The 13,843-nt window shown below is 46.6% G+C and overlaps 1 protein-coding gene across 1 annotated transcript; it reads left to right on the top strand.

Moving 5' to 3' along the window:
- Nucleotides 1-4,777: 4,777 nt before the first annotated feature.
- LOC103172529 (NACHT, LRR and PYD domains-containing protein 12-like) lies at nt 4,778-13,510 on the top strand (the record flags this gene model as incomplete). Its single annotated transcript, XM_042346400.1, has 6 exons — nt 4,778-4,868; nt 6,485-6,651; nt 7,135-7,306; nt 7,396-7,461; nt 11,710-12,707; nt 12,807-13,510. Coding segments are annotated over exons 1-6 (2,198 nt in total), but the record flags the coding sequence as incomplete, so codon positions are not given.
- Nucleotides 13,511-13,843: the final 333 nt, after the last annotated feature.

Here is a 13,843-nt window from a genome sequence, read left to right as displayed (position 1 = left end):
AAAAAAATTCAGCACCACCTGCACGTTACAGAGCAATGTACAACGCGTGACAGTCTGGCTCAGTGCTCTCTCTCGCTCTCTCACCTGTGTCAGAAGGGTGAGTTTTCCACAAGTCTGGCCCTGAAATAACATGGTCTAAGGTGAGAATCCAATGCAGTGCTTGGGGTATTTTTCATTATCAGAGGGGCAATGCCAAAGCAGTAGAGTTCCAGAACAGGGAAAGAGGAGATGAAAGTTTGTCCTCTGATGTTCGGGAACATCAGGAATGGGACAGAAAGTACATATGAGCCAGAGTGGAGAGAGAAGCTCGGGCAAGTGGGTTTGAAAAACGTCACAGAGTTAGAATGGGCGAGTCATGCAGAGATGTAAACAAGGGGACACGGATCTGAATTGAATCTGTAAGAGAAGCTTTCTCAACAGTTTTCTGAAGGTACGCCACACATTTTGAGGTGGGTAAACTCCATCAATGTTCCCTATCCATAACCATACCCAATTAGGTCCCCAATCTTCCACTCTTGCCAATTTGTGCCTAATACTTTCTGGAATAAGGCTAAAAGTAGATATGCCTCTGGTACATTCCATTCCATTCTGTGGAGTCCTGTAGCTCAGTGGTTAGAGCACTCGCTTTGCAAGTGAGAGACCTGAGTTCAATTCCAGGCACAGGGCGAAACCTTGGGCAAGTTTCCTTACTCCACACGCCTAATAATAATCCCTCCAAAAAACAAAAACAATAATAAATTGGTCATTTTCAATCTACGACTGTTTGTGGGACATTGCTGTGCGCAATTGGCTGCCGCGTTCGCCCACAAATATACAGTCAATTCACTTTACAGTCTATTCTGTGAAGCGCTTTGGGACGTCCTCCCGACGTGAAAAGCGCTATATCAAATGCAAGGATTATTATTATTATTATTATTATTATTAAGCAAAGAGTGTTTGATGTGTTGGTGGGTGGAAGCATTCTCAGTCTGGTTTGGATATCCTTAATCACGGTGATGGCTTTGTACATGTGCCAGACACGCGGCAACCAAATCACATACTATAGGATTGAGTGGAGCGAGAGGATGATGGTAATACAGTACAAAATCACATTCTTATCGGGAGTACATAATGATAGAGATATGGAGACTGGTGTAGGATCTCAAACAAGCTGCAGTTTTGTATGGTCTGCAGTTTGAGTAGAGAGCGTGTTTCAATGCCATTGAGTAAGGGATTCATATAGTCTCGCCTCAATATAAGAAAAATGTAAGTATGTTTTGCACACCCCAGGGGAGGGGGTGTAAGACGTGCAGTTGCAGGTCAGCAACCTTATAGAGGTGAGCGAAAGCCAAGAGAGTGAGTGAGAGCCAACATACATGGATTAGAGGACAGTTTAGGGGGCAATGTTCTTCTCATTGGCTCAGAAAGGTGAATTTAGCTTTGATGCAGATTGATGCCATCAATACGTAGCGTGAGCAAGCACTGTCAGGACTCAAAGAGGTGAGCCTCCATCTTGATTACATTCAACTGAAGATAGACGGAGATCAATCAGTACTTGATGTCTTACAGTGTGTGTTTGTCAGTGCTGGTGTCATGGGGCTGAGTTGAAGGGTATGTATTTCGGTTTGGTGGTATGGGGCTGAGCTGGTGAAGTGTTTGTGTATGTCAGTGTTGTGACTTGGGGGTTAGTTGTGGAAGTATATGTGTGTCATTATTGGTGGCGTGCAGCTGAGATGGTGAAGTGTGTGTATCAGTGTTGGAAACATGGAGCTGAGATGGTGAAGTGTGTGCATCAGTATTGGTAACATGCAGCTGAGATGGTGAAATGTGTGTATCATTGTTGGTAACATGGAGCTGAGAGGGTGAAGCATGTGTGTCAGAGTTGGTAGGATGGAGCTGAGCTTGTTATGTGTGTGTGTGTCAGTGTTGGTGAGGAGACCATGGGGCTGAGCTGATGGAATTTGTGTGTGTCATTTTTGGTGACATGGAGCTGAGCAGGTGAAGTGTGCGTGCGTCAGCGTTGGTGACATGGGGCTGAGCAGAAGTGTGTGTGATAGTGTTGGTGATGGCACCCTGGGGCTGAGCTGGTGAAGTGTGTTAGTGTCAGTATTTTTGAGGGCACCCTGGGGCTGAGCTGGTGACATGTGTTGTTGTCAGTTGGTGAGGGCAACATGGGGCTGCGCTGGTGAAGTGTGTGTGGGTTAATGTCGTTGAGGATACTATGGGGCTTTGCTGGTGAAGTGTGTGTCAATGTCTGTGCCATGCGGTTTTGTTGGTGAAGTGTGCTAGTGTCTGTGGCATGGGGCTGAGTTGTGGACTTGGGTGTTTCAGAGTTGCTTGCATGGGGCTGAGCTGGAGAAGTCTGCGTGTGTCAGTGTTGGTGGCCAGATGCTGGGCTGTAGATGTGTATGTGTACCAGTGTTGATTAGTGCAGTCCTGTAGCTCAGTGGTTAGAGCACTCGCTTTGCAAGTGAGAGACCTGAGTTCAATTGCAGGCAGAGGGCGAAACCTTGGCCAAGTTTCCGTACTCCACACGCCTAATAATAATCCCTCCAATAATAAATTGGTCATTTTCAATCTACGACTGTTTGTGGGACATTACTGTGCGCAATTGGCTGCCGCGCTCGCCCACAAATATGCAGTCAATTCACTTTACAGTTTGTTCTGCGAAGCTCTTTGGGACGTCCTCCCGACGTGAAAAGCGCTATATCAAATGCAAGGATTATTATTATTATTATTGATGACATGGTGCTCTGTAGAGGAAGTATGTGTTGGTGGCATGGGGATGATTTGGGGATGTGTGTGCGTCAGTCTTGGTGAGGACACCATGGTGATGATCTGGAGATGTGTGTTTTTGTCACTGCGGATGGCATGGAGCTGGACTGGGCAAGCGTGAATGCCAGGAAAAACCCGGGAAGGAATGTTAAAACAAGGCCAGTCACACTGACGTCAGTGGGAGGGAAACTTCTGGAAACCATAATCCGGGATAATATAAAATTCCACTTAGTAAAATATGGGTAAATAAAAGACAGTCAACATTGGTTTATTAAAGACAAATCGGGCCTGAAGAACCCGATAGAGTCTTTTGATGAAGGATTGGAGAGTGTGGATGAAGATAGTGCAGTTGATGTAGTTTACATGGATTCTCAAAGGTGTTCGGTAAAGTGCCACATAAGAAACTTTTAAGCAAAATGGAACCCCACGGCATCAAATGCACAGTAGTAGCATTGATACAGAACTGACTGGGAGACAGAAAGCAGAGAGGGATGTGTATACCGGTGCCCCCCATGGGTCGCTATTGGATCCTCTGCTGTTTCTGATCTACACAAATAACCGGGACTTTGGTGTAGGAGGATAATTTCCAAATTTCCAGTTGAGACTTAGCTCGGAAAGGTAGCAAACAGTGAGGAGGATCGTAGCTGAATGTAAGGGGACACAGACAGACTGGTCAAATGGGCAGACACGTGACGTATACATCTTACTGTGGATAAATGTGAAGTAATACATTTTGGGAGGAAGAATGAGGAGGGCAATGTAAAATAGATGGTAGAATCTTAAAGGGGGTGAAGGAAAAAAGAGACTGGGGGTTATATAAGTAAATCTTTGAAGGTGGCAGGACAGGTATATAATGCTGTTAAGAAAGCATACAGAATACTAGGCTTTATAAATAGGGGCATAGTATACAAAAGTCAAGAAGTTATGATGAACATTTATCAAACAATGGTTAGGCCTCAGCTAGAGATTGTGATAAGTGATGAGCACCACACTTTAGGAAGGATGTCAATGGATTGGAAAGGGTGCAAAGGAGATTTACAGCAGGAGACCAGGAATGAGGGACTTCAGTTATCAGGAGAGGCTAGGGAAGCTAGGATTATTCTCCTTGGAGCAGATAAGGTTTAGTGGAGCCTTAATAGAAGTTTTCAAAATGATGAAGTGATTCGATAGGGTGAACAAGGGGAGGACACCGATTTAAAATAGTTGTTAAAAGAAGCAGCGGGGAGGGGTAGGAGAATTTTTTTCGGATCTGGAATACATTGCCTGAAAGGGTTGTGGAAGCCGATTCTAGAGAAGAAGTAGAGAGAAGTAGATGATTATTTGGGGAAGGCAAATTTGCATGGCTATGGGGAGAGAGCGGGGGAATGGTTTTGGTTTGGGCAGCTCTTTTCAAAGAGCCGGCACAGACGAAATCGGCCGAATGGCCTCCTTCTCTACTCTATGATTCTGCGGCTGCTGTATTCACCTACAAAATACAGATTCACTATGATTCGCCGTAAGCGGGGAAGTGTTTTGAGACATCTTCCTAACTTGAAAGAAAACAAATGCAAGAAAGGTCAGTACATTTACGCCTTACTGCATTTGAGTAAGAAATTTGAATATACTTAATTGCTGAATTGGAACTTGGCATGACGATAGTCTTGAAATTTATTTCATTGTAGGTTAAATGTCAATTGTGACAAAGTAGGAGAGTCCATGAGAAATGCTAACCTTGTGTTTTGCCTGAGAGATCACGTCTGGATTCTCTGTTAGCCTTGCAACTATTAAAAACGCTCAACACCTGTCGCAAATCTTACAAACTAGGCTGCACATAGCAGCAGTTGAGGGGATTTTGGAACATTGTTCGAAAGAGGAAACATTCTTATGAAACAGAGAACCACAAGAAAACAGATGTTTTAATTAAATGATCACCATCACCACTACTAAGCACATCTACATCTGGCAGGACTGAAACAGCGACCACATCTGGTGTTGCCCAACTGCATTGTGAATCGGTTGCACCACTTTGGGAGATTGGAGTGAGATGGCCTCCACGGAGACGGAACCAAGTGCCAGTGCAGAGGGCAATGGAATGACCGGTGGTGCGGATCAAACCCCGTACAACAGACCAACAGGTAACAGCTTCCCTTTAACTGCTTTTGAGGAAAATTTAAAGGGATGATAATGAACAAATGTAATGTGTTTATTAAGTACGTTTAAACAAAAGCACGTATATTTATCTTACACACTTTGGAACCAGAAGATCAGTCAATATTTATTGGGGTTGAGCAAATTCCTAATTTGTGAAATGGAAGATCAGGGACATGTTTGACGGTTCATGAACCAATCACTGATGATGACAGACCATCCAGACTGGCCCGTGGGCATGTCATGTAATGAAAATGCAGCCAACCTGACAGATGGGCAGGGCTTACAGTGACATACCAGCCTGCCTGGCACATGGTCAGGTCTAGCAGTGAAAGATCATTCCTAGGGAACAGCATGCTTCCAAATCAGCTCCTGCTAAGGTTGCAAACCAAAGCCATTGAGGGTAAAATGGACACAGTCCACGTGTATGATAGACAAATCTACTGCACCGCTTCGCCTTTCTCGTCCAGCTGCAACTCCTAGTCCGCTAATGCCCTGTCAGTTTGTGTGACGGGCATCATGGCGTGGATAAGTGCAAACTTCCTGCAACTTAACTTTAGCTTTATAAATGGAATCTTGTTGTTGTTGTTGTTAACGTCTGCAAGATGGAAGCCATACACTTTGGCTCCCGCCAACGACTTATTTCTTGTGGCTCCAAACTCCTCAAACTTCTCGGGCTCTCCCACAAACACACCCTACCCGTGCGAAAATTAGGTATTAGGTGCTCTCTGTAGCCTTCCTTTCTCCCCCACATCCGTTCCCTGACCAGTTCAGTTTGTTTTTCCACCTCTGTCATATCACCCGCCTCTGTTCGTAAATCACATCCGCAACAGACAAAACCGTCACGGCTTTGCCACTTCTCGGCTGGACATTTCGAATGCCCTCCCTCCTGGTCTCCTTAGTTCCACCATAAAGAACATTTAATTACCTCCGTCATCCGGATGCTAAACCACAGAAAAGAGAGGATCCAAATCACTTCAGTCCTTGCCAGGCTGCACTGGCTCCCAATTTCCGTAAGGATTGATTTTCAAATCCTCTCTCTCGTTTTCAAATCCCTACATGTCCCTGCACCTCCCTACCTTTCCGACTTGCTCAACGCCCACTCCACCACCTGCTGCTTTGGGAGGATAGGAATTCCAATTTCAGCCATGGGACTTTAACCTGTAAACTTCTGACTCTGGTATGAATGTGTTCAACGGAAGAGATCAACTGGAGATGTTCAAAATTAAGAAGGATTTTGATCGAGTAGAGTGGGAGAAGCTCTTTCGTCTGGAGTGTAGATCAGTAACCAGGGGACAGACATTTAAGATAATTGGCAAAAGAACCAGCGAGGATTCCTGCAGTGGATTGTCAGGCTGGTCTGTGAGGACAACATTCTTATGTGGAGCTTGAAACCACAACCTTCTATCTCAGGGGTGAAAGTGATACCAACTGCACCAGGCTGACAGGTGTATGATGTCAGCTACTAAATGGTATTTTTGACCAACTGAGGTCTGTTTGTTCAGGGCTTTTTTACGATCAACATAGTAATATTTTCCGAAACATGTTTCGAGGAAAAGGAGTAAAATAATATCTGATTAATGTTTTTATTGGTTGCTAACAGGTACAAATGCCTTATTCACTGAGACCTTGGCCCTGTACGACGAGTACCAGCTGCACAGACTGACAAAGTTCTACCGGGACCGATTGGAACAGGCCATTGAGGAAGGCGTGGAGGACATCAGCTCAAGGCTCAGACAGAAGGAATGTTTCACCCCGCAGGAGCACACAGTAGGTTTGCGTCAGATTGTAACATTTCCCTTTCATTTGTTAAAGTCTCACCTAGACAGTGCTTGGCTGCACGGCTCAGGTACTGTTTTTTTCAGAAAATCAACAGAATAGCAAACAAACAGCTTATGCAAACAGTTATGTTAAAACACAGACATGCACCATATGTGTGTCGTGGATCAGTACGGCACAGTGTAAGAGGTGTCTGTACGACCAAAAAACTGAGAACAGAAACTTGTCGTTATTTAACGCCGTTCGTGTGGCGAGGAAGTCACAAGGCACTGGACAGTGAAGTTAGAGCCCGAGCTGGATTTGGGAAGTGTCGGGGAGGGCACATGATGAAAGGCGTGGTCATAGAGGAAAGCAGTTTGTGGATGGAAGAGAAAGCAAGTCCAGCAAATCCGTCAATGGAGCTGGGTATTGCTGATCACTGTCACTGTTCATGTTTCACACCATCTTCAATACATTAATACTCACTCTACGCAGAAACTCACTGAGCTCACACACAGTGGGCAGAGGAGACAAAGCTCCAAATTTCTTCTGAACCTGGTGATGGTGAAAGGTTCTGAGGCCCGGAGAGTGATGTGGGAATCCTTTGTGAAAATGAGACCCACTTTGCCCAAACTGAACAAAATCATGACGGAAATACAGCAACAAGGTAATGTGTGATGTTTCTCTGTGCCTCCACTCACATCTTACTGAGACACCATCCCTTCAATTTAATAATATTAACTCTATTCAAAACAGGTGCCAGTCTAGTGGATGAAGTGACCATTGACCGAAGTGTATCAGATGTCTCCAGTGATCTGAAAGGTATGTGAAAGGGACAAGATACAAACCAGTCAATCACTTCTGAAGTGTACAGTTTGGCAGTTTACCATTTTCTGATGATATCCAGAAAATGCAAGCGAGGAGAGGGGAGGGGTAATGTGGGAGGAAGGAGCGAAGATTGGAGTGGAGAAAGGAGTATGTTGGGGAGAGGGATGTATGGTGGGCAGAGGGGATTATGGAGTAGGGAAGGGAGTATGGAGTGGGTAGGGGAGCATGGAGGGGAGAGAGGAGCATGGAGGAGACAGTTAAGCATGCACGGAAGAGGGGAGCATACAGGGGAGTGGGGAGCCCAGAGGGGAGCATGGAGTGGAACACGGAGGGTAGAAGGGAGCATAGAGGGGCGAAAGGAGTATGGAGGGGCCCATTGAGGGGAGCATAGAATTGCGAGGGGAGCATGGAGGGCAGCATGCAGGGGAGCATGGAGGAGAGAGGAGAGGTGAATATGAACGGGAGAGGCAGCATGCAGGGGAGTGGAGAAGGGGAATATAGAAGTGAGACAGTATTATAGAGGCGAGAGGGATCATGGAGGAGAGGGATTATGGAGGGACGAGAGGCGTATGGAGGGATGAGAGGCATATGGAAGGGATAGGAGAACATGGAGGGGAGATGAGAGAGGGGCGTATGGGGGGAGAGGGGCGTATGGGGGAGAGGGGCGTATGGGGGGAGACGGGCGTACGGGGGGGAGAGGGGCGTACGGGGGGGAGAGGGGCGTACGGTGGGGAGAGGGGCGTACGCGGGGGAGAGGGGCGTACGCGGTGGAGAGGGGCGTACGCGGGGGAGAGGGGCGTACGCGGGGGAGAGGGGCGTACGCAGGGGAGAGGGGCGTACGCAGGGGAGAGGGGCGTACGCAGGGGAGAGGGGCGTACGCAGGGGAGAGTGGCGTACGCAGGGGAGAGTGGCATACGCAGGGGAGAGGGGAGTACGAAGGGGAGAGGGGAATACGAAGGGGAGTGGGGAGTACGAAGGGGAGTGGGGAGTACGAAGGGGAGAGGTGTGTGTCAAGGGGAGAGGTGTGTGTCAAGGGGAGAGGGGTGTGTCAAGGGGAGAGGGGTGTGTCAAGGGGAGAGGGGTGTGTCAAGGGGAGAGGGGTGTGTCAAGGGGAGAGGAGTGTGTCAAAGGAAGAGGAATATATCAAGCGGAGAGCGGTGTGTGGAGAGGAGAGAGGTGTATGGAGGGGAGAACGGAGCATGGATGGAGTGGTTAGCATGGAGGGGAGAGGGGATTATGGAGCAGAGAGGGGATTATGGAGTGAAGAGGGGAGAACGGAGAGGGGAGTATGGAGGGGAGAGGGGTATATGTAGGGGAGTATGGAGAGGAGAGGGGAGTATGGAGGGGAGAGGGGAGTATGGAGGGGAGAGGGGAGTATGCATGGGAGAGGAGAGTATGGAGGGGAGTGGTAAGTGTGGACGTGAGAGCGAAGTGTGAACGTGAGAGCGAAGTGTGGAGAAGAGAGCGAAGTGTGGACGTGAGAGCGAAGTGTGGACGGGAGAGCGAAGTGTGGACCGGAGAAGGGAGTATGGACGGGAGAGGAGAGTATGGTGGGGAGAGGGGTTTATGGCGTGTAGAGGGGTGTATAGAGGGGTGTATGGAGGGGAGACAGGAATATGTAAGTGAGAGCGCAGTATGGAGGGGAGCGGGGATTATGGAGGGGAGCGGGGATTATGGAGGGGAGCGGGGAGTATGGAGGGGAGCGGGGAGTATGGAGGGGAGCGGGGAGTATGAAGGGGAGAGGGGAGTGTGGAGAGTAGTATGGAGGGGAGACAGGACTATGGAGGGGTGTATGGATGGGAGAAGGGAAAATGGAGGTGAGAATGGAGTATGGAGGGCCGACAAGATGCGAGTATGAAGGGCAGAGGGTAGGAGGGAGGGACAGTAGACAGATGAAGGAAGATGGGAGAAGGGAGATGAGGAGTGAGGGGAATGATCCTTATATAATTCTTAAATTACTTCAGCAAATAGTACATTGGAATGATCTTTCCCACAAGAAGTCACACATTCATTATATAATGCCCAGAAAATCTACCGTTTTTTGAATATTCTGACCTGAGTTCAATTCCAGGCAGGGGGCGAAATCTTGGGCAAGTTTCCTTACTCCACACGCCTAATAATAATCCCTCCAAAAAAACAAAAAACCACAATAAATTGGTCATTTTCAATCTATGACTGTTTGTGGGACTTTGCTGCGCGCAATTGGCTGCCGGGTTTGCCCACAAATATACAGTCAATTCACTTTACAGTATATTCTGTGAAGCACTTTGGGACGTCTAGCAGTCGTGAAAAGCGCTATATCAAATCAGGGATTATTGCTATTATTATTAATATAATTCAGATTGCTTATTCCTTGTTTTTTCAGCTCAGTTTCTGTTCCTCTTGTCTCGCAGTCAGAGATATGGGTTTCAGTTCACAATATATAAATACGGAAATCAGGGTGGCATGTCGCAAAAACAACGTGGTTATAATGGGAGATTTTATTTTTCACATAGACTGGGAGAAGCAGGACACCTCAAGTAGTAACGACTTAAAAGGCATTCTGTAAAAGTAGTTTTGTTGTTGTTGTTGCGTTCAGTTTTGGGCACCACACCACAAGAAAGATATATTAGCTTTGGAAGGGCTGCAGCGCAGATTCACCAGAATGTTACTGGGCCAAAAAGGGTTAAGTTACAAGAAAGGCTGCTTAAACTTGGATTGTACTCCCTCGAGTTTGGAAGATTGAGGGGTGATTTGATGGAGGTTTTTAGGGCGATAAAAGTATTTGATAGAACAGGTGCAGAAAGCTATTTCCTGGGTTGGGGGAATGTAGATCAAGGAGGATATTCTTACACGTAGAACCAGACCATTTAAGAGTGAAAGTAGGAAGCATTTTTTCCCTCAAAGGGTGTTAGAAATCTAGAACTCTCTCCCCCAAAAGGTCATGGATGCTGGATCCATCCACTCCTTCAAGAAAGAGATTGACAGATTTTTAACAGGTCGGGGTATTAAAGGAGAAAGCAGGAAATTTGATTTGAAATTCCAGTAAAGATATAGATCAGCCATGATCTAATTAAATGGCGAAACTGGCTGAACGGCCTACTCCTGTTCCTATGTGCCTATACATCAACAGGATATGTTGACACTCCAGTGCCATTCTGGGATGTGTTACATTGCAGTAGATGGCGTCATTTGGACATGAAACAGATCCTGTCTGCCTATTCGGGTGGATGTTAAAGATCCAGCGGCACTATTTCAAAAGAGAATGGAATTTCTCTCTCCCGGATACCTGGCCAACAATCCCTCAAATAATAATAATAATAATCCTTGCATTTGTTATAGTGCTTTTCACGTCGGGAGGACGTCCCAAAGCGCTTCACAGAACACACTGTAAAGTGAATTGACTGTATATTTGTGGGCGAACGCGGCAGCCAATTGCGCACAGCAATGTCACACAAACAGTCGTAGATTGAAAATGACCAATTTATTATTGTTTTTGGTTTTGGAGGGATTATTATTAGGCTCTGTGTGGAGTAAGGAAACTTGCCCAAGGTTTCGCCCTCTGCCTGGAATTGAACTCAGGTCTCTCGCTTGCAAAGCGAGTGCTCTAACCACTGAGCTACAGGACTCCGATGATAATGAACAAATGTAATGTGTTTATTAAGCGCTTTTAAACAAAAGCACGTACATTTATCTCACATACTTTGGAAACGAAAGATCAGTCAATATATATTGGGCTTGAGCAAATTCACAATTTGTGAAATGGAAGATCAGGGACATGTTGAACGGTTCATGAACCAATCGCTGATGATGACAGACAATACAGACTGACCCATGGCAGGTTTTGCAGTGAAAATACATCCAACCTGACACATGGGCAGGGCTTGCAGTGACATACCAGCCAGATCGGCACGTGGTTAGGTCTTGTTGTGGAAGATCATTCCTGGGGGATAGTATGCTTCCAAATCAGCTCCTTCTAAGGTTGCAAACCAAAGCCATTGTGTGGAGTGTAACCACTGAGCTACAGGACTCCACGATGTAGTCACACACGTCCCGACTACTTGTGGCTGCTGTCGCTTTCCGCAATGTGGCTGCTGCATCTGCCCAACAAACACAGTCATCACACTTTAAACTAAGTCGTATGCAGCGCTTTGGAATGTAATCCTTCTTTCAAAGCCCCTTAACTGAAACTAAATGTCATTTTTTAATAATGCTAAATAATTCCTCAATTTACTCTCCGATTGATCATTGTTCCACATGAAGCCATTCAGCAATTGCACAAGGAGACGTTAAAGAAACAAACTGAGAAACTGGAAGTGAAGACCATCGTGATAAAGGAGAAGGTGAAGCAGTTTCAGTTGGTTGATCGCTACACGGAGCTGACAATCATTTCTGATGTACGTGACCGGGATCTGGTAGAACATGAGCTGCTGTTGAGAGGCAGAGAACACGAGGAGTGGAGACAGAAGCAGCTCCGGGGAGAGCTGGAAAAAATCCGAATTGATAAACTGTTCCACAGCAGCTTCTCTGGAGGAGGTCTATTTTCCTGGTTGAAAAAAATCTTCAAGAGAAGCGGACCTGGCAATTTCACAGGGTCTTCCGCAGTAGTGAGTGGAGTGGCTGGGATTGGAAAAACAACTATGGTGCAAAAGATTGTCAATGACTGGGCCACAGGCAAAATCTATTCTCACTTTCACTTCATATTTATTTTTAAATTCCGAGATCTAAACAGATTAAACTGCAGAATTACACTGAACCGCCTGACCGTGGAGCAGTATCCTTACCTCAGGGGTGTTCTGGATGAGCTGTGGAAACAACCAGAGACATTGCTCTTTATATTTGATGGTTTGGATGAATTTAGGGGAAGTATTGATTTCGCTGACAATCGGAGAGACACAGAGCCTCAGCGCAGGTGCACAGACCCTGAATTCCGTTGTAAAATGTCTGACATTGTGTACAGTTTAATACAGAAAAAGCTGCTGCCAGGCTGCTCAGTGCTGGTGACCAGCCGCCCCACTGCATTACAGTTACTGGCAAAGGCTCAGGTCAGTGTCTGGGCTGAAATCCTGGGATTTGTGGGTGAAGAGAAAAGGGAATATTTTCACAAGTTCTTTGAGGATCAGGAGGTGGCGGCTGCTGTTTACAGCCACGTGGAGGAGAACGAGCTCCTGCTCACCATGTGCTACAACCCGTCCTACTGCTGGATCCTCGCTCTGTCTCTGGGTCCCTTCTTTACACGGAAACACAGCAACAAACAGCGAGTTCCCAAGACAGTCACACAACTCTTCTCCTATTATATTTATAACATTCTATCACATCACAGTGTCAAGATGGAAAGCCCCCGTGATGTGATGCTGAAGATTGGTGAGATGGCCTTCACTGGAGTCTCCCAGAGAAACATTGTCTTTAATGATGAAGATCTGATCAAATATAACCTCCAGCCTTCCCAGTTCCTCTCTGGGTTTCTCGTGGAACTTGTGGAGAGAGAGTCTTCAGATCACAGCGTGGTCTACACTTTTCCGCACCTCACCATCCAGGAATTTGTAGCCGCAGTCGCTCAGTTCCTGTCTCCAAATACAGGAGATCTGCAGAAACACCTCAATAAAGCTCACAGGGAGGAGGACGGCCGGTTTGAGATATTCCTGCGCTTTGTTGCTGGTCTCTCCTCCCCACGGGCAGCTCAGCCACTGGAGGAGTTTCTGGGCCCATTTGTCCATCAGACAACCTGTGCGGTGATCGATTGGCTGAAGGAGAAGTTTAAAGCTCAGATCAGTGACACGGTCACCGTCACTGGGAAAAGGAAGCTGCTGAACACACTCCACTACCTGTTTGAGTCTCAGAATCAAGCTCTAGCACAGCTCACACTGGGCTCTATACACACACTGACATTTGGTGACTCCTCTCCAGAGAAAGCATTGAGACTGACACCGATAGACTGTGTTGTGGTGTCTCAGGCCATTGGACTGTGTGACACAATAAAACAACTGAATCTGAAGAACTGCTACATTCAGGAGGAGGGTCTCCAGCGTCTGGTTCCTGCTCTGCACAAGTGTCAAGAGTTGCTGTAAGTTACTCTGTTTGTAAATCTTATTCATATTATTCTTATTTCAAAGCCATTCTCCTGGAATTTAATGACATTAAACACCAGCTGATCAATGGGAGAATAGTATCACACAGCTGGAGGGAACAGTGGGTCACACTGTGATGGCCGTCACACACCTCAATCCTGCCCTGGTGGATAGGGATGTGAATAGCTGACATTCCACTGTACACCTGGCTGCTCCGCATCCTGAGCCCTTTGGTGACATTCCCAGGTTGCTGATGTTATTGGGATTGGTTCCTGACTCCCGACTGGGATGCTCACTTTATTGAATAAATTGTAACTTGATCCCAGGTC

Source organism: Callorhinchus milii, unplaced genomic scaffold (assembly GCF_018977255.1).
Source record: "Callorhinchus milii isolate IMCB2004 unplaced genomic scaffold, IMCB_Cmil_1.0 Scaffold710, whole genome shotgun sequence".
Taxonomy (NCBI): domain Eukaryota; kingdom Metazoa; phylum Chordata; class Chondrichthyes; order Chimaeriformes; family Callorhinchidae; genus Callorhinchus; species Callorhinchus milii.
The sequence above is the reverse complement of the archived record's forward strand: the minus strand, read 5'-3'. Positions and strand labels throughout refer to the sequence as shown.